At 40.7% G+C, this 25,885-nt stretch overlaps 1 protein-coding gene across 1 annotated transcript in view; it reads left to right on the top strand.

Moving 5' to 3' along the window:
• Positions 1–25,885, top strand: part of CNTNAP2 (contactin associated protein 2) — a 2,272,324-nt gene that overhangs the window by 2,016,998 nt on the left and 229,441 nt on the right. The window contains exon 18 of the mRNA XM_032245220.1: positions 11,233–11,469. Within this exon, the coding sequence (XP_032101111.1) occupies positions 11,233–11,469 (237 nt within the window). The remainder of the gene's footprint in view (positions 1–11,232; positions 11,470–25,885) is intronic.

The raw sequence follows: 25,885 nt of genomic DNA, 5'->3' as shown, positions 1-25,885 counted from the left end.
TTATTTCTTCAATAGTTTCTTGCCCGTGTTTATTCTTTTCACTTCGTATGAAGGTACTATTATGCAGATGTTCACACTTCTACCCTCCATAGTTCTTGACTTTTCTTTTATTCTTCTTTTATTCTCTTTCTCCATTCCTGTTGTCTTCATGGAAGGTTTCTCGACCCAACGTCCCAACCCACAAAAATGCTCATCAGCTCTACCTGTTCTGTCACTCCGCCCCTCCAGGGATGTCTTTATTTTGACAATTATAGATTTTTCACTTCAATATCTCCAACCAATTCTTTTTTTTTATTTTGAGATGGAGTCTCGCACTGTCACCCAGGCTGGAGTGCAGTGGCACAACCTCTGCTCACTACAACCTCTGCCTCCCGGGTTCAAGCAGTTCTCCTGCCCCAGCCTCCCCAGTAGCTAGAATTACAGGTGCCTGCCACCACGCCCAGCTAATTTTTTGTATTTTTAGTAGAGAGAGGGTTTCACCATGTTGGCCAGGCTGGTCTCGAACTCCTGACCTCAAGTGATCCTCCCACCTCAGCCTTCCAAAGTGCTGGGATTACAGGTGTGAGCCACTGTGCCTGGCCTCCACCTAATTCTTATTCATATAGTGTGTCATTGCCCCACTTCTCCAATATCAGGAAGGTATGATTCTGCTAACTTTGCTGCCACTTCATGTTGGCACCATAATGAAGGTGTCTATTATACAAATGCTGCGGTTTTCTGCCCCCATTGGTTCTGCGTCTTCAGCTCTGCTTCTTGCCCTTATTTCATGGTGTTTGCTGTCCTCAAAGGCCCTGTCACTTCTCCTTCTGAGTCCAAGTATATTCCCTTGAGATTTCCAAATGCCTTCATTATTACTGTCTTCCCATAAGGAGAAGCAAAAGTTCAGGGCCTGAACTGAACTCCTCCTGGAACGTTGAGGGGTCAAAGAAAAACTCCTGCCTCAGGACAAACTCTGACATTGTCATCATTGTCATCCCTCTCAACACTTTCTTGTTTTTACCCCATGTCCCTCACCCACCTCCCCATACACAAGCACAACTTCAAAGTACCTCACTCCCACCTAAACAGAGGACAGCCATCGTCCACTGTCATTGATTCTTAAACCAGTGGTGTGTCTATACCAACGAAATCTAGTCTCTCACTACCCATTCCTTCACTAGTTAGCATCTTATTACTGTATTGAAGTATCTGTCTCAAAAATAACCAAATCCAATAGCCTCTTACAGTTGTCTGATTTTCCTTAACCTCTCACTTTTATTTAACAATTGTCACCATGCCATCCTTGAAATCTTGACATCGAAACACTCCATGGTTCTGTTTTCTCAGCCTCTCTGCCAACTCCCGTCTCTTTTCCCTTTTCCTCAGTCCCCAAGCTTCTCTTCTGTTTCCTCCACCCCCTTGCTTTGGAGGGCTCATCCATCCATGAGGCTGGGTCAGCAGAGCTTTGCTAATCACTCCCGGATCCATCCTGGGTTTGACCTGGGACTAACATCCACAAAGGCTTGTGTGTGAAGTCTGAGAGTGAAGAGAACAAGGTGTCAGCTAGATAATAACACCAGAGATTCTTGACTCTGGATTTAAAAAGACCAGATATGAATGTTTTAAATAAAGACTTTAAAAGACAGATGGAAACAGGAGAGAGGGAAGGGGAGATACGTTAAGATCAGCAGAAACAGGGTGTTTATTTTGTTTCAAAGATGACAAAACTCACCAGCAGGACACATAATATGAACAATAACGTAATGATATTCGCAAAAGTATATTTAGACAAGAGTTCTAGGCTGATAGATTTGAAGTCTGGGTTTATCGGCATTATTAAAATAACTGTTGATAATTTGAAGTTTGGATCCAACTAGGAAGTCGTGGTTTAGCACTCTATTCTTTTATATCCCCACTTTCAAAAGCAACTTGGAACTGTAGGTCCCACTGCAAAGCAATGGCTTCTGAAATCAGTGCTGTCAGACTGTGCTTAGGAGAGGGATTAATCATCTACCATTTTAGCAGTGGCCAAAGCTCATAACTGCCTTGGTTGCAAAACTGTAGTATCGAGCTTTTGCACTAAGAAATAAATGTGATGTCAATGGCAGCATCAAAAAAGTGTCTTGTCTTCGTTGGCTTTGAGATTATTTTGGGCATCTACGTTCCTGGCTCTGTGAGCATGGCATTTCCCCTTCAGCTTCAACCATCCTTGTAGCTTTAGAGACAATGGTCTGCCTGGGTGCAGTGGCTCACACCTGTGGTCCCAACACTTTTGGAGGCCAAGGTGGGAGGAGCCTTTGTATCCAGGAGTTTAAGACCAGCCTGAGCAACATAGCAAGACCTTGTCTCTACAAAAAAAATTTTTAATTAATCAGGCTTGGTGACATGTGCCTATAATCCCAGAGTCCCAGCAGGCTGAAATAGGAGGATTGCTTGAGCTTGGGAGGTCAAGGCTGCTGTGAACCATGATTGTACCACTGCACTCAACCTGGGCCAAAGAGCAAGACCGAGTCTCAAAAAAAAAAAAAAAAAAAAAAGACAGTGTTCTGGCAGGTGGTGAATGTCTTGCCTCAGGTGTTAATCAGTCTATCAGCGGTTTTCATACCTAAGCACAACAATGTCTAGAAGCATATCAGACGTAGGAGAAGGAAGTGCCTCATATTATGTAAGCCCCAAAATCAAAGTGGCACCCAGATCACAGTAAGAGCGCAGGCTTAGAAGCCAGCCAGCCTGGGTGTGAGTTCTGGCTACTTACTGGCTGTATGACATCAAATAAATTAACTCTTATTCTTGGCTCACTCGTCTGTAAAATGCAGATAACCGTAATATCTAGCTCTGAGAGTAAACACATGCAAAGTTCTGGAATAGTGCCAGATACATCTAGTATTTGATAAATATTAGCTTTTGAAATAGGTAATATTTCATCGCATTCATCCTGCCGCCATAGCCTCTACAATTAATTCAGACCTCTCTGGCCACCCCCATTGCATAATGCTCCACATTTAGACACATCAGAGTGCTTTCTACTATCGAAACCCAGTGTGCCTTCTGTCTGTAATTTGAAGCTTTCTTCTAGGTTAATAGTTTGGATTCACATGTTCTGCATGTCCTTTACTCTGAGGACACAAGAAAATCCATGCAATAATAATGAACTAAAAAAAAATCTATCCTATTGATGGAGTTCTGAATGAGCACTCATGAGCATTATCTGAAAATGCAATTTTCCAAACCCCAGTTCTCTCAGTATGTGAAAGCTTTTTCTTCATATTTGCCCTCCAATATCTAACTGACAGAGAAATCACTGATCAATACTTGTCAGTCTTGCAGCTCTGCACTAAAGAATATGGAGCAATTTCTTTTAACTCTCTCCACCACTGAAGACTCTTGGCCATTCTGCTGTTCTCAGTTCAACCAGATAACTGGGTTTATATTTTACACACCTCCACTGACACCACAGGTGTTTTGTTTGTTTTGTTTTGTTGTGTTGTGACAGGGTCTTGTTCTGTTGCCTAGTCTGGAGTGCAATGGCACAATCTTGGCTCACTGCAGCCTGTGCTTCCTGGGTTCAAGCGATTCTCCTGCCTCAGCCTCCTGGGAAACTGAGATTATAGGTGCATGCCACCATGACCGGCTAATTTTTGTGTTTTTAGTAGAGACAGCGTTTTGCCATGTTGTCCAGGCTGTTCTCAAACTCCTGACCACAGGTGATCTGCCTGCCTTGGCCTCCTAAAGTGCTGGGATTACAGGAGTGAGCCACTGCACCCAGCCCACCAGTTTTTTGTTTTTTTTTTTTAATGGGTTCAAGTTGATGATTCAGACCTAAGAAACAATGGTAGGATATAGAACAGGAGAAACAAGAGGTGCAGAATTGCAACTCAGGTAGGCCTAGCCCGCCCAAACACACAGCTGCTTTTTCCCCCTGACCTACCCAGGGCAGATGGGGCTGCCATGCCAGAGAGCCATGGTCTTAGTGGCTCAACTAGACACAGAGGAGCCCTCGCTCTTTTTCCCACCAGTCACTCATACCTTTCCAGTGCCAGGCTCCAGACCTCTATGCTACTTCACAGCTCTCCAGTCCGGACACAGCCCTCCATGGAAGATAAGATAGCAACAACACCCATCCTAACTCTGTGCTGTCTTTTTTTTTTTAAGACAAAGTTTCGCTCTGTCACCCAGGCTGGTGTGCAGGGGCTCAATCTAGGCTCATTGCAACCTCCACCTCCCGGGTTCAAGTGATTTGCCTGCCTTAGCCTTCTACGTAGCTGGGACTACAGGCATGTGCCACCGCGTCTGGCTAATTTTTGTATTTTTTTTTTTTTAGTAGAAACAAGTTTTCACCATGTTGGCCAGGCTGCTCTCAAACTCCTAACCTCCAGTGATCCTCTTGCTTTGACCACCCAAACTGCTGGGATTACAGGTGTGAGCCACCACGTCTGGCCCTAACTCTACTTTCCACGGAAGCAGTGCAGTGAGAGGAGGGACCCCCAAGGTCACTTTCTCAGGGAGGTCTGGATCACCCCAAGTTTGATAACCCTTCCTCGTTGTCTTAGTCTGCTTTGGCTGCCCTAGAAAACACCGTAGCCTGGTGGCTTAAACAGTAAACATTCTCACAGCTCTGAAAGCTCGATGTGTCAGTAGGGTTGCTTTCTTCCGAGGCTTCTCTTCTTGATTTTCAGAACTGCTGTCTTCTCGCCGTGTCATCCTTTGATCTTTTCTCTGTGCAGCAGCTTCCCCAAGTGTCCGTTCCTCTTCTTAGAAAGACATTAGTTCTATTGGATTAGGTCTCACCTTTATGGCCTCATTTAATGTTAATTACTTCTTTAAAGGCTCTGTCTTCAATTCCAGTCACATTGGAGGTTAGGGATTCAACAGATGAATTTTGAGGGGACACAGTTCAGTCCATAGCACTCCTGATACCTCTGGTATCAGATTTATATATACATCATCTCAGCCATATTTAATTTTTTCCAACTCTTTGCTTCTATAGAATGTGCTTATACTCAGTAATAGCAATAATCATAACAGCTACCAGTAACTAGAATTAATGCAAAGATCTGCATTATCATCTGTTATTAACACACTCCTGCCAAGTGCATACTGTTATGCCAATGCCACACATAAAGAGACTGAGGCCCAAGGAGGACCTGGGAAGCTCACACACCCTGAACAGCAAAGCCAACACACAGAAGTAGATCTTTGCGACCACAGTTCATGCTTTCCTCATCCTGCTTGCTGTCTCCCATACATCAAATGGTGCCTGGCATCATCGTGCAGCTATTTGTGATCACATTGGGATTAACCTGCCACAAGAAGCCTGTGCTCATCATCATTTTAGAAATGGCTTTCCTGGTGCCTTTCATTCATGAGCTGATCATGCAACAGCTTTGCTCTTCTGAGCATCCTGCAGCCCCTCTCATCTCACCCTTCCTTCCCTCCCAACATAGCTCCCCTACTTGCAGGCTGGCGCCCCCTTACCTCTTTTCCTGGAGCCCTCTCTCCATGACCAAGCTCATGATCCCCTTTCTGTCACTTTCTCAGTGGGACCTGTCCTAACCACCCTACTTAAAGTTGCAGCCTCCCCCACCCCACTCCAACTCTGGATCCCACTTACCCCTGCGACTTTTTCTCCATAGCGGTTACCACCTTCAAACACACAGTCTATTAGATTTTCTTACTGAGTTTGTTGTTAAATTTCTCTTTCCCCCTGCAAGAATATAAGCTCCACAAGGGCAGAGACTTTTGTGTGTTTTGCTTTATTACTATAAAGCAGACAAACAAAACATCTAAAACGGGGCCTGCCTCATAGTAGGCATGACATAAATATTTTTTGAATGAATAAATTAGATTTTATGTGTGATTCCTTGCTGTGGTGAATTAGTGACCAATCTCTTTGGGCAAAAGTACTCAGGGACCCAACTTAGCTCCTTAGAAAACTATTAATTCTGAGTTTGAGGACAGTGTATTTTTGTAATTCCTCTTGATCATTATGTTTGCCCTTTTTGTTTAATTTAGTAGCTGATTTTGTTTGCCCCACTCTTCTGTGCATTTTACGGTTGTATTATTCATTATGGGCAGTTACAGCATTTTCATAATTAATCTTTAATTGCAACACTTGCAAAGCAAAAAATGATTTAGGAATTAAACCCACATCTCACCTTGGTTAATTATCACAGGTCTGACTAATGTGCATGAAGCCCCTGCATGGCAGGGGGCTCTCTCCAATGACAATGTGTTGATTTTCTAATTAACAAAGGTTAAGTAGCGTTTTTGCTTGAAGACCTATAATTTAAACTTACATTTGTCACCAAGAAAGATTTCTACAGAGTGCATAAGCGGAGCTCAAATAATTTTCACTGGTTCTAGTGCATCAATGTCTTTTACATAATATATAATGACCATTTTCAGGACAAAAGATTTTTCTTCATATCAACTAGATCATGAAAAGTACTTTCTAGCTCACTGCCCCATTTAAATAAATCAAGGACTACCTAAGTAAGAAAAGAGCTTAATTTATTTAGTTTTCCTTTATAGAGAAAGAAACGATATTTCACTCACATGCTTTATAAATTATGAAGAGGGAGTACAAAACTTTATTTAATGAACACAACAAATACAAATTAGACTGCAGTCATGTTACACCATTAAAAGAGGAAGAAAAAAAAAGTCAGACATTGGTACAAAGAAAGAAAAAGCAAGCAAGGAAGAGATTTAAGAGAATCTGAGAGTATTTACTGAAATTTGGTTAAAAACAGCACAGGCCCAGATGGAAAGCTGGTAAACTGTGGGCCAGAGCAATTCAGAGCTGGAAAGAGTCAGAGACACCATTGAGTTCAGCCTCCTTTCTTCGGATGAGGAAACTGATGCTGAGAGAGATTGTGTAATTTGAGAAAAGCCACACAACTGAGTAGAAACAGTAGATAGTCCTGAGAGGGAAAGATTCCACAAACACAAGTGCAGGAAGAGAGATGGATCTGTGTAGAGCCTAGGAAGACCAAAGACCCAAGAGCCAACACAGAAGCAGAGTACAAAAACTCTGCCCGCTAAATCCTTCCTGAAATGAACCTTGTATACTAAATAATTAAGTATCCATGAATACATCTAAAGATTTGCCTTAATGATGTAATAAACATATGATCTACTCTAGATTTATTTGCTCTGCCAATTGACCCTTTGAAAAATATTTCCATTCTTCATCCTATTAACGTTTATTTAGAGTCTTTTCAAATTCTCAGTCACTGCTGAAGATCCATGAGATACCAATTGTTTCCAAATTAAAATACATCCCAGATAGATAAAAGGTTAACATGTGGGCAGAATTAAAATCACAAAAGTGCTAGAAGAAAATATGGTTGAATAATTACATTATTTTGTATTACAGAAGGTCTTTATAAAGCCATGACCAAACGCAGAAATCACACAAATAAGACAGGTTGGTGTGACTACAAAAAGATCCAAAACTTTCATAAGGCAAAAGTAACACCACATAGAAGTCAAAAGACACAAACTGAAAAGACACAGTTGCAACAGAGTTATTTATAACAAAGAGTTAAAGCCCGTATTGTTATGAATCAATAAGAAATATACCTTCTTCTATTCCCAGCAAAAAGCAAAGGTCACAAAGAAATAAAAAAATAATAAAAGTGAAAACAGGAAAATAACTCAAGTAGTTGAGGCAATGCAAATTTAAACAGTGAACTCTTTTTGCCCCTGTCAAGCACACTGACATGAATACAAAAGGACACTGACCAACATGAGAATTGTGTGGAGACAGTGATCATTTCATACCCTACTGGTGAATTAGAAATTGGTTAATTCTTCTTAGAAGAAAATATATTTCAGATGCCTTTAAAATGTATATGCCTTTCAACCTAGCAATTCGACTTAAAAGTGTGATTAATTCTCAAGAATCAATTTTAAGGAAAAAACTGGGCAACAGGTATGCAAAGGTTGTCATGAAGATGATATTATTACAGTATCATATAAAGTGGAAATTTTTTAAAATGTAGAAGTTCAATGTGCAAGAGCAAAAGAAGTGACAGTACGTTCACAGAATGGATGCAGTTACTAAGCAGGGTGTTTTAGTTGTACATTTATTGCTTGGAAAATGTTTCACGATATATTAAGTGCAAAAAGCAAGTTTCAAAACAGTGTGTACCTTATGATCCCATTTCTTCCTCTTTTTAAAAAGCACATATGTATATTTATAGAAAAAAATAGAAAAGGCTGTTCCCTAAAAGCAAAAGTAATGAAATTTGAGTAGCGTAACAGAATCTGTTTTGTATTGTACTTCTCCATAAACAGTACGTTTATGATTGCCACAAGGACTATTACATTGGCCATCAGGCAAAAGGAGACGGGGAGATCGCAAAGTGATTTTTATGTTTTAGCACATTTTTATTGGATGTAATTGTCTTAATTGACTAGTAATGAAACATTTTTAAGGCCAGACATTCATTTAATAAAATGCCTTTTGGAAAGCCTTTATTGCAAGGACAAAAACCATAATATTAGAAGTTAAACTGAATTTCTAACATACAAAGAGTGACTAGTGGGTTGAAATTCTTCTAAATCAGGCTAAGGCCCTAATTCTTTACAGCATAGAGGTGTGAAGCCCAGTTGACAAGCAGATAGTAAAATGGTCCTTCAAAGTGGTTGTTTTTAATAACTTCTTTTGCCATCTACTATTTCATAGCTTTGATCAAAAAAAGGCACTGGACTCTCTTTACTTCTCTATTCAAATATTTCAGAAGAAATCAAATGCTTGCAGGAGAGTCATGATTCAAATCAATGTGTCACCCAATGAGAGAATTGCAAGGATTGGGTTTACAGAGATGGTAGAGCAGCTCATTTGCCATTTCACTGATGGGGTTTACAGGCATAAGCAGGTGCTAATTCATCCCTGCCACTAAAAGCCTTTGACCTTCCAGTCCTGTCTGATGAATTTACTGGAGTTTATGATTTTTCTTAAGATAATAGAGTAAGTGATGAGAATCAATCCCCAGCCTACTGATCTTACTCAAATTCCAGTAACCCTATTGACTACTCCATTTTTAAAGACATCCAAATCTACATCTCAGAAACATGTGCATCTATGAGGCCCCTGACTCGAAAGTTCTTCTAGGTATTAGGAGGTCTGCACAGAACAAGGGTTAAGACACTAAATCCTGTTTGTTGCTTGGGAATAAGACAGATATGATACAATTGCCACTCAGGAACTATGAGTCCTTGAGTAAACTTTTTAACTTCTCTAAGCCTTAGTTTCTCCATCTGTATAATGGGAAGAATGCAAATAATATCTACTTTGATATGTTGTTGTGAGGACCAGGTGACTAACGTATATAGGGTGCTAAATAGAGTGCCTAGCATATAGCCCTCAATGAAAGAGTAACTTGGGTTTTATTTTTATTAACAGTATCTTCTTTTCTAAATCCTCATCAGCTATTTGCTTCAACAGTTTTACCTACTGTTCATTTTAGATTCATTTCCAGAAAAGTTGTTACTCCAAGATACAAACATGTATATAAATTAGAGTTCCTCCTTTTATACCAGCTGCTTTTAAAAAAAATTATAGCTAAGAATACTACAGACACAATTAAATCCACTTGTGATAGAATGCTTCAATGAATCTTTCTATGAAATTTCTGGGGAATATTTTAATATTTTCATGCTCATGAATCTCAGTCCAACTCTGTAACTTACTCCAAAAATCACAGTGAACGTGCTCGTTATGCTATATGTCTTGTAATAATGACATTTAGACAAAAGCAATGATGGCTGGCCAGGCACAGTGGCTCATGCCTGTAATTCTAGCACTTTGGGAGGCCAAGGTAGGTGGATCACAAGGTCAGGTGTTCAGGAATAGCCTGACCAACATAGTGAAACCCTGTCTCTACTAAAAATACAAAAATTGGTGGGGTGTGGTGGTGTGCACCTGTAATCCCAGCTACTCAGGAGGCTGAGGCAGGGGAATTGCTTGAACCCGGGAGGCAAAGGTTGCCGTGAGCCAGGATCGCACGACTGCACTCCAGCCTGGGTGACAGAGTGAGACTCCGTCTCAAAAAAAGGAAAAAACAAAAAAGAAAAGCAATGAAATCTGATCTAACCTAGCAATAAATGTGGTATAGCTGACTTCTGTGTAAAATTATCAATTTCAACTTCCAGCTAACCCAGACAAGGAGCCTTGGGTAGTCTTGACATGAAATTAAAAGCAAAGCATCTCTTGAGAGACGAACTAAGATCTACAATCACATTTCAAATGGATTTATGCCTTCCAGCTAATTGACTTATTAACTATGCTAATACATTCATGTCTTTTCCTTCATATTTTTTTCAATAAGTAATGCTGTAGAACTCAATGCTGTGAGATACCAGGCTGGAGTGCAGTGGTGCAATCTCAGTTCACTGCACCCTATGCCTCCTGGGTTCAAGCGATTCCCCTGCCTCAGCCTCCCAAGTAGGTGGGTGTGCACCACCAAGCCTTGTTGATGTTTTGTATTTTTAGTAGAGAGGAGGTTTCCCCATGTTGTCCAGGATGGTATCAATCTCCTGACCTTGTGATCCACCTGCCTTGGCCCCCAAAGTGCTGGGATAACAGGCATAAGCCACTGTGCCCGGCCTAGAGATTTCTATAAACCCTTTTTCTATAAGGAACCAGATTAGACTTCCAAAACAGCTTATATAATTTTTGTGTATCTCCAAATATTTAATTTCTATAGCAAACATGTTGCCTCTCAGAAGACACAGCCTCTTTTAATTAGGCATTATAGCCTAAGGAAAGAGAAGCTTCAACTTTCTCTATTTGGATAGGACCAACTTGAAAGTGGCAATACTAGATGCACCATGCAGTCTCATCTCCTACCATAGTTATTCAAAATATGAAGAATAGGGTCGGGCGCGGTGGCTCAAGCCTGTAATCCCAGCATTTTGGGAGGCCCAGGCGGGTGGATCACGAGGTCAAGAGATCGAGACCATCCTGGTCAACATGGTGAAACCCCGTCTCTACTAAAACTACAAAAAATTAGCTGGGCATGGTGGCGTGTGCCTGTAATCCCAGCTACTCAGGAGGCTGAGGCAGGAGAATTGCCTGAACCCAGGAGGTGGAGGTTGCGGTGAGCCCAGATCGCGCCATTGCACTCCAGCCTGGGTAACAAGAGCGAAACTCCGACTCAAAAAAAAAAAAAAAAAAAAAATGAAGAATAAAACAAGCAATAGCAGGTTATTCCCTCTGAACTCCGTGCCTTCTGTCATTCCCAGGTGGTGCTGGGGGCCAGCAGGGCTTCCTGGGCTGTATCCGCTCCTTGAGGATGAATGGAGTGACACTTGACCTGGAGGAAAGAGCAAAGGTCACGTCCGGGTTCATATCCGGGTGCTCGGGCCACTGCACCAGCTATGGAACGAACTGTGAAAATGGAGGCAAATGCCTGGAGAGGTACCACGGCTACTCCTGCGATTGCTCCAGCACTGCATATGACGGGACGTTTTGCAACAAAGGTAAGGCAGAACCCATTCCCAGAGCCATTTTGCACATCTTTTTAAGCCCAAATCATCTATTTAATGTTTTTTTCATCTGTAAACAACTGTACCTTATTCTGATCAGAAGTGTACCTAAGATGATCAGAATTTTTCTCTCAACTTAGGTAGGAAGTTTCCAACCAAAATCATTTCCTAATCATTTTTGTTCTATAAGATGAGAGAAGCTTTGTGTTTGGTACAGAATTTCTTCCAGATTCCAGCAAATTATTCACTGCCTGAAACCCTACAAAGACAGCTTCATTACATCTTAATGGTGAGTGACAAAATAGGTGGCCTCCAAAAGGGGACTCAGGCCTGACCCTCCCACACTAAGATCTCCAATAGATTGATTGATCTGTCGATTGCTGTAGTGAATCAGCCAGTGCAGCCCAGTGGTCTTGATGCCCCCACCCCCTTTCGTTGCTAAGATACTGGAGTCAAGCTCTACTCACCAGAAAGCTCCTCTGGTCAGTCATTGACATCATTGTTATTACCCTTAGTCAGGATGACTTTGAGTGGCGTTCAGCCTAAGCTAAACTGCAAAAATACTGAAAAACCACATCTAATTGGTCAGCTTAGCACATCTGTTATTACTTGGTTATTGTAGTCTTTCAGTGGGAGCTACAATCCCGAGCTGCTAGTGATCAGCCATCTTGGATCTCTCTCCCCAGTCTTGAATAATTCCTTTAATCCCCAGTAGATTCTGCAGAGCCAATGAGCAGAGTACAAGAGCCCATGCATATGCATGTTATCATTTGAGCTATACCCTGTGGTCCTCCATGACCAGAAGAAAGTTACTCACCTGGTCTGTGGCTTAATTTCCCATATATTAACAAGAGGGATAAAGAGAGGAGGAGCTGGTGCTTTTCCTAAGCTGCCATTGAAATGCATGTAAATCACTCTTCTCTTTCTAAATGGATGTATAGCATTTGGGTAGCGTTTTCTGTGAACGGTTGGTTCATCTCTTAATAAGGAGCTTTACATAAGTAGCCTATTCAGACTCTGATGAATACATGGAGGGTTGTTTACATTGGCATTATTCACACAAGATGCCACACACAGAAGGAGGAATTGTTTCATAACATTCTCCGTACATCCAGGCTACTGTCTGGCAGGGCTATAATATGAGCATACAAATTAGGTCAGACAGGGTATGAAAAATGAGCATGAGACAACAACAAAGGTGGAAAGGAACACCATTGCAGAATAATATCATAGCACATTAACAGTGCTATTACAGTGCATTTTTCTGTTCGGAACAACATGGTTCCATGATTTTCCCATGGCACACAATGGAATGGGCTTGCAGAACACATTAATTTTGCACTTGTAGAAATGACAGTCTTGCAATTACCATTCATTGTGCTTGATGCTAATTTAATGCAGTCATTTCCTTGCCAAAGTAACGTCTGAATGCAATCAAGTAAGCACTAATGCCTGAGAGATTCCACTGCGTGAGTACCAATTTAAAGAAAATCACCATCCCTTTATTTTTGGAGAGTTAGGTTAAACATGGTAGCTCACACAAAACCTCTGGAGGTTAATAGGCAATAGTCATGAATAGAAAGGCAGGGGAATATCCTCTCCAGTTTAGCCCACATTGGAAATAAAGTTAAATGAAGCCTGTGTGTTGCCTCTGACATTATTTCAACACGTTTACACAGAAGACATCTAAATGTTTCCTTATTATCTGTTTAGTAGAATGAGTTTACAATTGATTCAATTAGTAGCTTTAACCAAAAAATTTAAATAGAAGACTGCAAAACATCTTTGGAAATCATTTATGAGTATCCTTATGAGTCAAGTATCTTCTTGACTTGGGAGAATAGCAGTGGTACTGTGCAGAGGAGTCCTGCAGCTGTCCAGGAAAGCTTTCTCTGCACAGAGGCGAGCTCCGCCAGAGACTGGAAGGATCTCCTAGCCTGGTGCTGCCTCTGCTCTAGGCCTCACTCCCCAGGTAGCCTGGTGCCTGCACGGCAGCTCCTGTGACCCCCGCCTCACGCTGGTGCTTCAGCCAAACAGCTCAGCCCCTACAAAGAATAGCCATGCTTACTGGCTAAAGAAGGAGTTCTATGCAAGGCCTTCTCTGGCCTTCCTTTGATAGTATGTGTCTATGTTTGCAGATGTGGGAAACATCCCTAATATTGTGCCAAGTGAATGAAGCAAGGCCCAACCTACCATACACAGCGGGATTGCGTGTTTATACAAAATAAAACACACACACACACACACACATACAGAGGTGAGGAAAACAAACTGTGAGAATACACGCCAAAATATTAACTGTGGTTATTTTTTGTAGGAGGATAAAAATACTAGTATTTTTTCTTATTTCATTTTACTTTAAGTTATGGAGTACATGTACAGAAAGTACAGGTTCGTTACATAGGTTTAAATGTGAAATGGGGTTTGCTGCACCTATCAACCCATCATCTAGGTTTTATGCCCTGCATGCATTAGGTATTTATCCTAATGGTCTCTTTCCTCTTGCCCTCTACCCCCTGACAGGCCCCAAGTGTGTGATATTCCCCTCCCTGTGTCCATGTGTTCTCATTGTTCAACTCCCACTTATAAGTGAGAACATGCAGTGTTTGGTTTTCTGTTCCTGTGTTAGTTTGCTGAGAATAATGATTTCTAGCTTCATCCATGTCCCTGCAAAGGATATGAACTCATTCTTTTTTATGGCTGCATAGTATTTCATGGTATATATGTGCCATGTTTTCTTTATCCAGTCTATCATTGACGGGCATTTGGGTTGTTTCCAAATCTTTGCTATTGTAAATAGTGCTGCAATAAACATATGTGTGCATGTGTTTTATTTTGTTTTTGCTTAGCTACATTTTCCAGTCTTTACACAATGATGGATTTCCTCTAACATCATTATTTTTTTCTTCTTTGAAAAAATAATAGTAGGAGTCAGAGTTGTTACCCCAGACATTTGAGGGGTAACTATCTCTGGTCATAAAATATCTAGCTATTAATTAGAAATTATTGTACCATCTAGTTGTATTTTCTGGAATGGAGTAGCATGGCCAGATGAAAATTTTATATGATTATATTACCCTTGAAAATCTCAATACATTTAACAATACATTTGTTAAGTCTCAATACATTTAGCAGAACACATTTTCCAGAAGCAGCCAAAGAGATCCACTTCAGATGGGCACTGGAGGAAGGGCTGCCTTGTTGGGGTCAGGTTGAATGAAAATAAAAACCTCAAGACACTAGCATCATGCTCAGCCATGTGAGAGGCTCACACTAGGACTGGCTTGAGGTCCAAAATAGCCCAAGGACAGATCAGTTAGGTCTCTTCCTATGTAGCATTAGCCCATCCAGGAGAATGGTGGATAGACAGCCCATACTATTTGAATTATCTCTGTTTTTCTCTCCTCTCCTCCTCCCCATCCTCCCCGTCCTCCTCCTCTTCTTCTTCCCTTCTCCTCCTCCCTCCCTCTCCCCTCACCATAAGCACACTCTTTATTTCTACATTGATCCCTCTCTCTGTCTCTGTCTCTCGTATTCCATACCTACTTTCCCTCTCTCTGTCTTTTGCTGGAGTATACAGTTGAATGTGTAAATCAAATTACCATGTCCTGCCACTTCACTGAGCTCGGAAGACAGGGCTGGATTTGAGCAGGTTCTTCATGACCATCTCCTCTGCATTGTAGATGATACACTGACAGTCGTTATTTCCCACTAGCAAAAACCAAACAGGCAGGGGACTTCCTCTAACCTCTTATCCAAAACTCCTTCCAGAGCCCTTTTTCTTCTCTCCTCCCCTCTCCTCTCTTCCTTCCTTTTTTTTTTCTTTTTCTCTTTCTTCCTTCCTTTCTTTCTTTCTTTTTTTGATTCAGTTTAGCTCTTGTCACCCAGACTGGAGTGCACACTGCAACTTCTGCCTCCCAGCTTCAAGTGATTCTACTGCCTCAGCCTCCCAAGTAGCTGGGATTACAGGCACCCACCACCACATCCAGCTAATTTTTGTATTTTTAGTAGAGACAGGTTTCACCATGTTGGTCAGGCTAGTCTCAAACTCCTGACCTCAGGTGATCTGCCCACCTCGGCCTCCCAACATGCTGGGATTACAGCATGAGCCACCACACCCAGCCCAGAGGCCCTTTTCAAATGGATCCATAAAAATTTATCCACCAGTTAAGGTGTTAACTTTCCCAGGACTACTTGCATCTTAAGTAGGAGTGCTGGCTGGGGAGCATTTTATGGTTTGGAGATAGCATAAGGGCGTTCTGGAAACCCTTCAACTAGACCATGCAGGCATTCTCTCCATCTGTCTGCAGATAGCTGTGCAGCATCTTCTCAGCACATTCATCAACCAGCAGCAATTTAACTCGATGGAGGCTGGTCCCTTCCATGCCAGAATTCTTTGACAGCCCATTGGCTGAGGCTGAGGTGAGAATCAGCCCAGCCTACGTGGAAGGTTTTAACTGTGGGTCTGTCATCCCCAGGATTATTTGGGACCGAATGGATAGTTGCTGGGTCATGCCAAAGATGGTTTTCTAACATTAAAATTGCTTTTTCTTGGAGAGTCAGATCCCACAACACTCAAGCATTTTATAGTGATCAATGTCACTTTTATTACTAACCACAAATTCGAAGCATAATTTGAAGTACACTCTCTGTGTCTTCTCTGTGTTTTTAAGCAAGAGGGAAAATAATAGACCTATAGTGTGGGCAGCAATTTCTGTTTCCCTTTCGTGGTTGAAGTATAGCCTCTCTCAGGGAGATTGAATAGTGTCCCCCAAATTCATGTCCACCTGGAACTTCACAATATGACCCTGTTTGGAAGTAAGGTCTTTGCAGATGTGATTATGTTAAAGTGGGTCATACTAGGTTAGGGTGGACGCTGAATCCAATGAGTGTGTCCTCATAAGAAGAGGGAAGAAGAGGAAAGGGCACAGAGATGCACACAGACACACAGAAAGAAAACCGTGTGAAGTCGGAAGCAGAGACTGGAGTTACACTATCCCAAGCCAAGGAACTTCTGAGGCTGCCAGAGGCTAGAAGAGCCAAGGAAAGATTCTTCCCTAGAGTTTTGGAAGAAACGTAGACCTGAGAACACCTTGCTTTCAGACTTCTGGCTTCCTAGGAAAATATTACAAGTGCTAATAAAAATCTGCCATCTTCTCCATTCTTGCTCTGAACAAGGATAGCAGCTGGTATTTATTGAGAACTTGACTGCTAAGCAGTGTGCTAAGCTTTCTAATTGTTGGCATCATTTAACCCTCACCACAACCTGGTGAAATAGTTGCTATTACTATTGCTCCCACTGTACTGAGAAGTAAATGGTTGTGGTAGCCTGCCCCAAGGTTCATATACCAGTAAGTGGCAAGACACCCTTTCCTTTCACTGTATGGCAACTAAAATCATAGCCTCTAGTCTTAAAGCTTTTTGGTTATTGTGGTTGAGTTAAAAAAAAAATAGAATCTTACTGGATGCAGAATTTATCACAAGAAAAAACAGAATACAAGAATTGAACAGACTTTTTTTTGCCACATTTAGGTGTAAGGTTTATTCATTCATTGACTCATTTATTGAACAAACATTCACTGAACACCTAATGTGCCAAGAGGTCTTGAATGTACAGTTGAATCTGACTGCACTGAAGTTTCCCAAGCACTTTAATGGTTTATAGATGCAAAATCAGGAAAGTCTAGAATATATGATAGGAATACATGTGAATTGGATATCACCCAACCTGCTGAAAACAGTTCTTCATTATGATCCTTTCAGTGAGCCAAGTAAAGCAAGAACTTGTCATCAAGAGACACAAAGATATCTCCAGATTCCCTCATCTGTACTTTTTTTAACGATAAAAATGTTCATGTTCATGTGCCAACCCAGAGCTGCAGTTGAAAAATATATTTTTTTAATCACTCTGAAACCATTTTCTGAGTTTAAAGAGTCCTGTTTCCTCATCAAACATTCATTTGTTTATTGCCTAAAGGCCAAAACTTGAAGAACAAAAGTCACAGGCCTGCCACGTGGCCAAGAGTTGAATAATCATTCAGTCATTGCAGTGTTACCATCAGTTACAGTCACACAAATACATGCCACCCTCCCTGTGGTCCAGCTAAGTCTCCTATTCTCCCGTTGAGTATTGTGAAATTAGGTAATATTTTATAATCCATATTATTAAAGTGGTAGAAGAAATTGTTTAGAGCCAATTCAAGCCCCAACCTAGAAAATGATGGTGGAATTAGATGTCAGTTTGAATCCATCTTTCTCACTTGCTTCTTGTGTAACCTTAGGAAAATTCTTTGTCACCGAGCCTTATCTTCAGGAATGTATAGTACCCACCTCTTAAGGACACCTTGAAAATCACACGGAAGAATGTGAATGAATTTCCATATGAAGGACCTGGCACACAGCCATCCGACAGCAAATGTCCCTTTTCATTCTTAGCACCTCTTTGCTTTTTGGTTTGTGTTTTTGTTTTTATTTAATTCATGTTATCCTTCAGTCCTTCCCTAATAGCTTTAAATGTCAAATGCCTAACTGGCATTTTTTTGGTGGTCCTTGAGTACTGGATTGTCATTTCAGTCCTTCAGGAACAGTGTCATAAAATGTCATCGCTACTTAACTGTGGTCACAGTAAAAGTATTCTGAAGCCCTGGAGGACTAAGAAGTATGCAGAGATTCTGGAAGATGCAATTGGAAACAATGCCCACTGTATTCCATCGGTCATGTCAAGTAGCTCAAGTCTTGGTGCAATGTATCCAGTCCTTCCAAGAGCCAAGTTGGGTCACCTTAGTAACTCCTGCATCCCCTCCTGCCTCAGGACCCATCAGGAGACAAGAAAGCACTGATAGCCAGACACACTGGCTCGCAGCTGAATCCCAGCACTCTGATAAGCCCAGGTGGGAGGATCATGTGAGTCCAGGAGTTTGAGCCCAGCCTGGGCAACATAGTGAGACCTCGTCTGTACAAAAACATAAACAAAATTAGCCAGGTGTGGTGGCACATGCCTGCAGTCCTAGCTACTTGGGAGGCTGAGATGGGAGGCTGAGATGCTTGAACTCAGGAGGTTGAGGCTTCAATTAGCCGAGATTGTGCCACTGCACTTCAGCCTGGGCAACAGAGCAAGACAGAGGAAAGAAAGAAAGAGAAAGAGAGAAAGAGAAAGAGAAAGGGAAGGAAGGGAGGGAGGGAGGAGAGAAAGAAAGGAAAGAAAAAAAAGAAAGAAAAAAAGAGAAGAAAAGAAAGGTTGCAGACTCCTTTTTGCTCAAAGAGACCTCAGGCTCAAGTCCAGGTTATGCCTCTAAGAAAGAAGATTTTCCATCTTGCTCCTAGAGAAACATTTATTGTTGGATGCGAGGCAGTGGGTTTGCCAGAAGTGACTGGAGAACTGAACAAATTGTGTTCCACAGCTCTCAGTATGGAATAGGGACCAGAGTAAATCCATGGCCTACCCTTTTAGAAAAGGTTGGAGAGAAAATTAATTAATACAAAATATTATAAACAAGTGAGGGAGAGAATGAAGAGAAATATTGGAATTGTGCATCTTAGAATTCACCCCTATGTGAAGCCAGCTAAGCTGTTAATGGCCATTTTTTCTCAGGTTTACCTACCTAGACTTCATAATCCCAGCTTGGAAGACAGTTTCACATCAGTAGGGAGAGAAACTTTTCACAGCCTTCTTCTTCATTTTCAGCTGGAACAGGAGGTTTGATAGATTTGGACGAAGGCCCAAAGGAACGAGAATAGAACACTTTTTTTCTTTTCTTCTTAGAGAGTTATTCAAGAAGAAAAAGCATGTCCCTTCTCTCAATATATTTCTTAAATCTTCAGACCTTGGGATGCAACTTAAAAGTATCATGTTAACTGTGATGATTATTTTTAAGTGTCAATTTGACTGGATTAAGATTATCTAGTATTCCACAGTGAGCAGGCTATGCAAACTATCCCCAAAGGCCGAGGGAGCTGAGAGGCCAAAGAAAGAGTCTGGCAAATCCAGTTTCTCAGAAGAAAACAAACAAACAAACAATTGAATAGGACTTGCAAACAGAAGCCACATCTCTGGTATCTACAAGATGAGATGGTGGATCTCTTTACCTCCTCAGACCCAGGGCTTATATACTGTAGAGAAAGGGTCTACCTGCTTCAAAAGCAAGTCTCCCAAGAGCAGAAGTTGTGGTAAACAGTAGATAAAATTGAAAACTTAGTGTCCTTATGGAACTGGGTTATTCAGGAGCCAACATGGTGGGTTAGCATCCAAGAAGGAGCTGCTTTAGCCCCTACACCTAGAAATCCATAAAGCATTGTTTTGAGGTATGTCTGTGGGAAGATCAGCTTGTGACTGTGAGTGGATGAGGTGGGGAAGAGCTGCCCTCAATGTGGGAAGGCATTATTCAGTCTGCTGGGGGCTGCAGGGGACAAAAACAGAGAAAAGGTGGAAGTGTCTATCTATCTGCTAGAGCTAGGGTATACTGCTCTGGGGCAACTCCAGGCTCCCTAGCCTTTGGGCTTCACCATTTATACCAGATTCTCATGCCTTTGGCCTTGGCTAAGAGTTACACCATTGGCTTCTCTGGTTCTGAGGCCTTTGGACTTGGACTGAGCCACGTAACTGGCACCCCAGGGTCTCCCTCATGTAGATGACGTGTGGGACTTCTCAGCTGCCATAATTGCATGAGCCAATTCCCATAACAAATCTCCCCCTCCTATGTCTATATCTATATCTCCTATTGATTATGCCCCTCTAGAGAACCCTAATACAGTAACATATGAAAATAATCTGCTTAAAAAATAAAAAAGAAGGGAAGAGCCAAAAAGTCAGAATATTTATGGATAAAAGTCCACAAATGGATAGAAGTTCACAAATACGTATGGAAAAAGAAAAGAGTTTGGATTTAATTCCAAAAAGTCAAAGCTGTAGAGATAGCTGCCAAGTATTAAGTGGCTTTGTTTTAGAATTTTTGTGGTGGTAAAATAACATTCGCCCCTAGCCTGAGGTTCTCTTTTGGGTCCCAGATATTTGAGAAAACCTAGCCAATTAACTTTCTTAGAGAAAGAGATTTAAAAGTTCCGTGGGTAAAAAGCAAATCCTCTGTAAAATTTTCTAAAGGTAATACAGGACACAGTGTTCGATTTTGCTTTGGTTGTAGGATAAATAGCTTTTTTTTTTTCAAGTTTGTGTGCTTTTCTAATCCCCACCAGTGTAGGGACACGGCTGATTTTTTTTCCTGCGTGTTTTATTTGTGTATGTTGTTGGCTGTTTTTATTTCCTGTTCCTCAGCAATGATCAGAGCTCTAAATAATGTGAAGTTCACAGAAATAACACTCTTTATCTTTTCCCACATATTAGCTCCATGACTTGAGTTGAAACTCTACATTTCTTTTCTTTCACGAGCCGAAAAGGAACTGGTCTGATAAATTGTCCTGAGGGTTTTGCTTTTAGATTGCTCACATGTTTGGCTGCCCTGTGAGCAGGCCCATTCACCAACGTCCACGCTGCCCTTGAGTACTTCATCACATCTATGGACCATGAAGACCTGCCTCTGACATGCAATTTCTTCACTCCACAACTGCTTTGCACGCTTATCATTTCCAACAGGCAGCTCTGGCCTTAGCAACTGGGCTCATTCCAGGCATTCCTTGGCTACAGAAAATTTACTTTCTTAAATGTTCAGGTCTGAGACTATACTCCTATAGCCTACCCATCTTAGAAATCAACCTGGCTTTGAACTCATTCACGTATTTTTACCTCTACTAATTCTATTTGGTTGTAATAGTGTTTGATTTAGATAAACAGGCATTTTACTTTTTTTTCTAGTTAAAACCAAATCCTGAGGAAACAGAAATTGTTAAGAGCTAGCTGCTCTCTCTCAGCCATCCTTTTCTTGGCATTTTAAATATATTATCTTCATTTTCTCAAGAGGAATGGGCACAGGATATAGTGAAATGTTTAACTTGGCTAACAATATTTTCTAGCTACTCTTCCAAGGGATATGTTTACTGAATATAAGGTGGTTTTAAGTTCTATAAGGCAAAGACTCTCAATTAAATTAAATTATTGGGAGTACAATTTAACATCCTACATTCTGTGTGAACGAAGTAAGTTCAAGCAGTTTGATCATTAATAATAATTTTATTCTTTCATATACACGGAGCACATGGTTAGTGAATTATGAGAGCTTGTACTGACAGCCTGCTGTGTGGGAAGCAGTGGATTGCCAGCAAGGAAGGACAGGATGAATAAGACTAGGCTGGGAATGCAATAGAGGGGATAGACCCAACTGCAGCATCCAGGAAAATAAGCCAGAAGGCCGAGTAAGAGACCCCTTGGACACCCCATGCTAAACGTTCTACTGGGAGGGCCACCTTCAAAGTCTTGTCCAAGGACAGCATGGCAGAGAATGGTGGGTTGCACCTAATTCTGAGGGTGTGGTTTGGGTTAAGGGAGAAGACTCTTTGAAAAACATGTATCATTAGAGCCTAAAGACAAAAGTTTTAAAACAGCTCAATTTTTTTAATTATCTTTGAAATAATACAATTGATTTTTATAAGAAATACTTATATGCTTTTTTTTTTTTTTTTTTTTGAGGTAGGTTTTGAGCTTTGTTGCCCTGGCTGGAGCGCAGTGGTGCAATGATGGCTTACTACAGCCTCAGCCTCCTGGGCTCAAGTGATCCTCCCACCTTAACCCCCAGGGCAGCTGGGACGACGGGCATGTGCCACCATATCCTGCTAATATTTTAATTTTTTGTAGAAGGGGGTCTCATTGTTTTGCCCAGGCTGGTCCCAAACTCCTGGCATCAGGGTATCCTCCTACCTTAGCCTCCCAAAGAGCTGAGATTACAGGCATGATCCACCATGCCCTGCCCACTTACTTGCTTTTAATATTATAAAATTGAATTGCTTTAGAAATTAATAGTAGACAAAATATTTTAGGATTTAGATCAGCTCAACTATTTTTCAAATTATATTCCATCAGTCAATAATATTTCATGAGGCTTTGCCTTCTTTAATTTCTAATATGAAAACAGTAGGGAATTTTTTCCAATTTTCAAAAATTTATTCTAATAATTAATGTGATTTTCTCAAAATACACACGTCTCCTTGCAGTTTTCTTCCCTTACTCCCATTTCCGGATAATTTTATATGAACCCAGTGGACACCTTCTTTTTGAGTATTTCTACCTTAAACATAACCTTTTAAAGATACTTCAAAGATAGATCATCAAATTGATATATAAACTGGGCACAGTGGCTTGTGCCTATTAATTTCCAGCATTTTGGGAAGCTAAAGCAGGAGGATTGCTTGAGCCCAGGAGTTTGAGACCAGCTTGGGTAACACAGTTAGACCCCCTCTCTATAAAAAAATAAATAAAAATTTAAAAATAACAAATTGATATGTAAATAAGTTTATCTTTGATTTTTGTTAAAAGAGGCCTTCTAAGAACTTATTTTTATCCACTTTAACATTACTAAATTTTATTTTAGTATTCTGAAGTTTAGGCAAATTTGCTCACTTTAGACTTGTACGAATGACTTATGATTTATCTACTCCGGTGGCCAATCTCACGTCCTGTGCTTCTCCCCAGGGAGTTGGGCCAAGTATAGCCTACAGAGAAATACCAGATTCTAGCCTTTATGTGAATCATTTCTCAGCAATCCTCAAAGGCACCAAAATGTTCTTTCATGTCTTCTATTTCTTTCCACCCTGGGTTTATGACCAGAAACACAAACAACACTATTCTAAACTAATTTTGTTTAAAGAAAAGAGGAATTTGTAATTTTTGAGTTTATCCTGATTCAAGAGGGAAGCTTATATTATATAGAACAGTGGAACAAGAATAACTTGAATTCCAATTTTAACATTATTAAAAAGTAAAGTGAATAATTTTAACTAGGCATTCTGTTTCTTTATAAATGGCACTAATTATATAAAATTCATTGTTCACAAGATTGTGAGGATCAAATGAGCTGATGTATGTAAAAGTGCTTTGAAAAGCATTAATGTTATAAAATGCAAATTATTATTAAGTGTATTAATCACTGAGTCAGAGGTCCCAAAGTTGAAATCCTCTTCAGTGAGAGTCCTGCAAAATATAAACTGTTGTCCTTCAACAGCTGCCAGGAAATCCTAGACAGAACCTTTCTATCCGCCTGGTGTTGCCATCACCAACAGCAAAGGCTTTTCCCTTCCACCTGTTGACATTAGTGCTCGCCCATCTCTCTCTGTAGCAGTGAGATGCGTTATCCAGAAGCTCAATACTCACAACAGTCCAGCAAGACTTTAGACATAGGAGTTATATTAATTCATGACGTGCAGTTCTGTATTCACAGTCAGCCAACACTTGAATGCATGACCCTGATTAAATTCCTGTCTCTGTCATGAAGTTGGCATGAATCACTTGGCCTGGAACATCATTAAAGCAGCAAACACACTTGAGATTAAATTTGAATAGATCCTGAAATGTCCTCTTGAGGTTATTATTGAGATCGTTAGCAAATCACGTTGGTTCCTTGAGTATCTTATAGGGCTTTAAGAACTGAAAAGCAACTGTGACATTATAGAAAGTGCATCTAAAGTTTTCTTCTTATCCCAAGTGATTAACAGCCTCTCTGCATCCTCTGCCCCATTACTAAGGATGACAACCCCTGTTCAGGTGAATGAGTCTAGATTTTTCTCATGTCTAAGCAAACATAACCCAAATATTTGCACAAGCCCATTGCTAGTCACTTTTTAGTTTTCAGAGATTAATAAGGCTATAAGTGAAATGCTTTCTAAAACTTTACTATTGAAGTAATCTGATTTAAATCCCTTTTAAATAGATCAGTTTTAGCCTGTTGACTTTTATATTTCCTTAATAAATACCTCTTACAAAGGAATCTCGTAAATTCAATTAAAATATAAACTAAGTCATGTAAGCCAGATAAAAGCAGTAGACCAAGTTATAAACTTCAAACAAGTTTATAATCCCCTTCCTGTGTGAACTAAGTTAGAATGTTATCTTCTGTGGCCTCATACAATATCCTCCTGAATCATAAATCACATGTGATTATTACAAACACTTAATAACTTCTTTAAAAATATCAAGGACTATTCCAAGAAAGTTTTATTTCTATTCATATAATGAATTTATGATTATTCAGACTTTCAGCTTTTGCACTAACATTCAAATGTCATTGAGTTACTTATTTCAACACTTCTTCAATTACTCTAAATGGTTAAGAGTTCAGGAAGCCCCTTTTGTCACAAAATCAAAGTATGCCATGGTTGAAAGGAATATTTCATTCATTCATGTTCAATTGATATTTTATTAAACATTTCCTATTGTGCCAGGCACTGAGCTAAGTGTGTTCACATAGTTTATTTAATCATCACAATAACATTCAGACATTGATATTGTCACCTTCATTTTCAAAATGAAACGGAGACTTCCAGAAGTTAAGTTTATCAGCCAAAATCACATCACTAGTAAATGGTAGATTGAGATTGGAATCCTAGGTCCCTGACTCGAAGCCTAGAGTTTTTTTACCATATAAACTAGCACGATGTCCACTTTATAACACACTCACTGAATCAGATCCAAGCTGTGTTCATGGAATGCTCAGGACCACGAGGCAGACCTCTTCCTATTTGAGTATTTCAGACAATGGGAAACATTTCCCTCATCCTGAACCATAATCTCCATTAAAGATGGAGAATGTCTCCATGAAGGAACAGTGGGTGTCTGGCTCTGGGTTCAAATTCCTGTGCCTGTAGGAACTCAGAAACACCTGTGCACCTTCAACATCCCCAACTCTGCAGAGGCAAGTAAGAGCACCTGACCTAAGTTTGACACAAAAGGGGTATTTCGTAGCTGATATATTCCTTACTCTTCTGTTTCCTTTACCAAAGTCTCAATGGACGCTAAAACTGACATGCTCAGGAGAAAGAGGATGACACATGGTCAGTGGTCCGATTTGCTGTGACTGTTCTCCCAGTGCCCCAGGAGGCCTTCAAAGATACTGGCTGAATAGAAAACCGAACACCGAATGTTCTCACTCATAAGTGGGAGTTGAGCTATAAGAACCCATGGACACATGGAGGGGAACATCACACACTGGGGCCTGTCGGGAATGGGGGTGGTTAGAGGAGGGATAGCACTTGTTAATCACTTGGGATACGTAATGTAGATGATGGGTTGATGGGTGCAGCATACCACCATGGCACGTGTATACCTAAGTAAGAAACCTGCACATTCTGCACATGTACCACAGAACTTAAAGTATAATAATCATAATTTAAAAAGAAAGATATTGGCCTTGCTTGTTGTCCACTGTAGAATGGCAAATTAGTGAGTTTTATGGATACTAGATAATACAGCTTGCCCATCATGTCCTCTTTCTAGCTCATCACCCTGATGACTCAGGGCAGGCCTAAGTCCCTA

This window comes from Sapajus apella, unplaced genomic scaffold, assembly GCF_009761245.1.
Source record: "Sapajus apella isolate SASKATOON/1434 unplaced genomic scaffold, GSC_monkey_1.0 scaffold56, whole genome shotgun sequence".
NCBI lineage: Eukaryota > Metazoa > Chordata > Mammalia > Primates > Cebidae > Sapajus > Sapajus apella.
The sequence above is the reverse complement of the archived record's forward strand: the minus strand, read 5'-3'. Positions and strand labels throughout refer to the sequence as shown.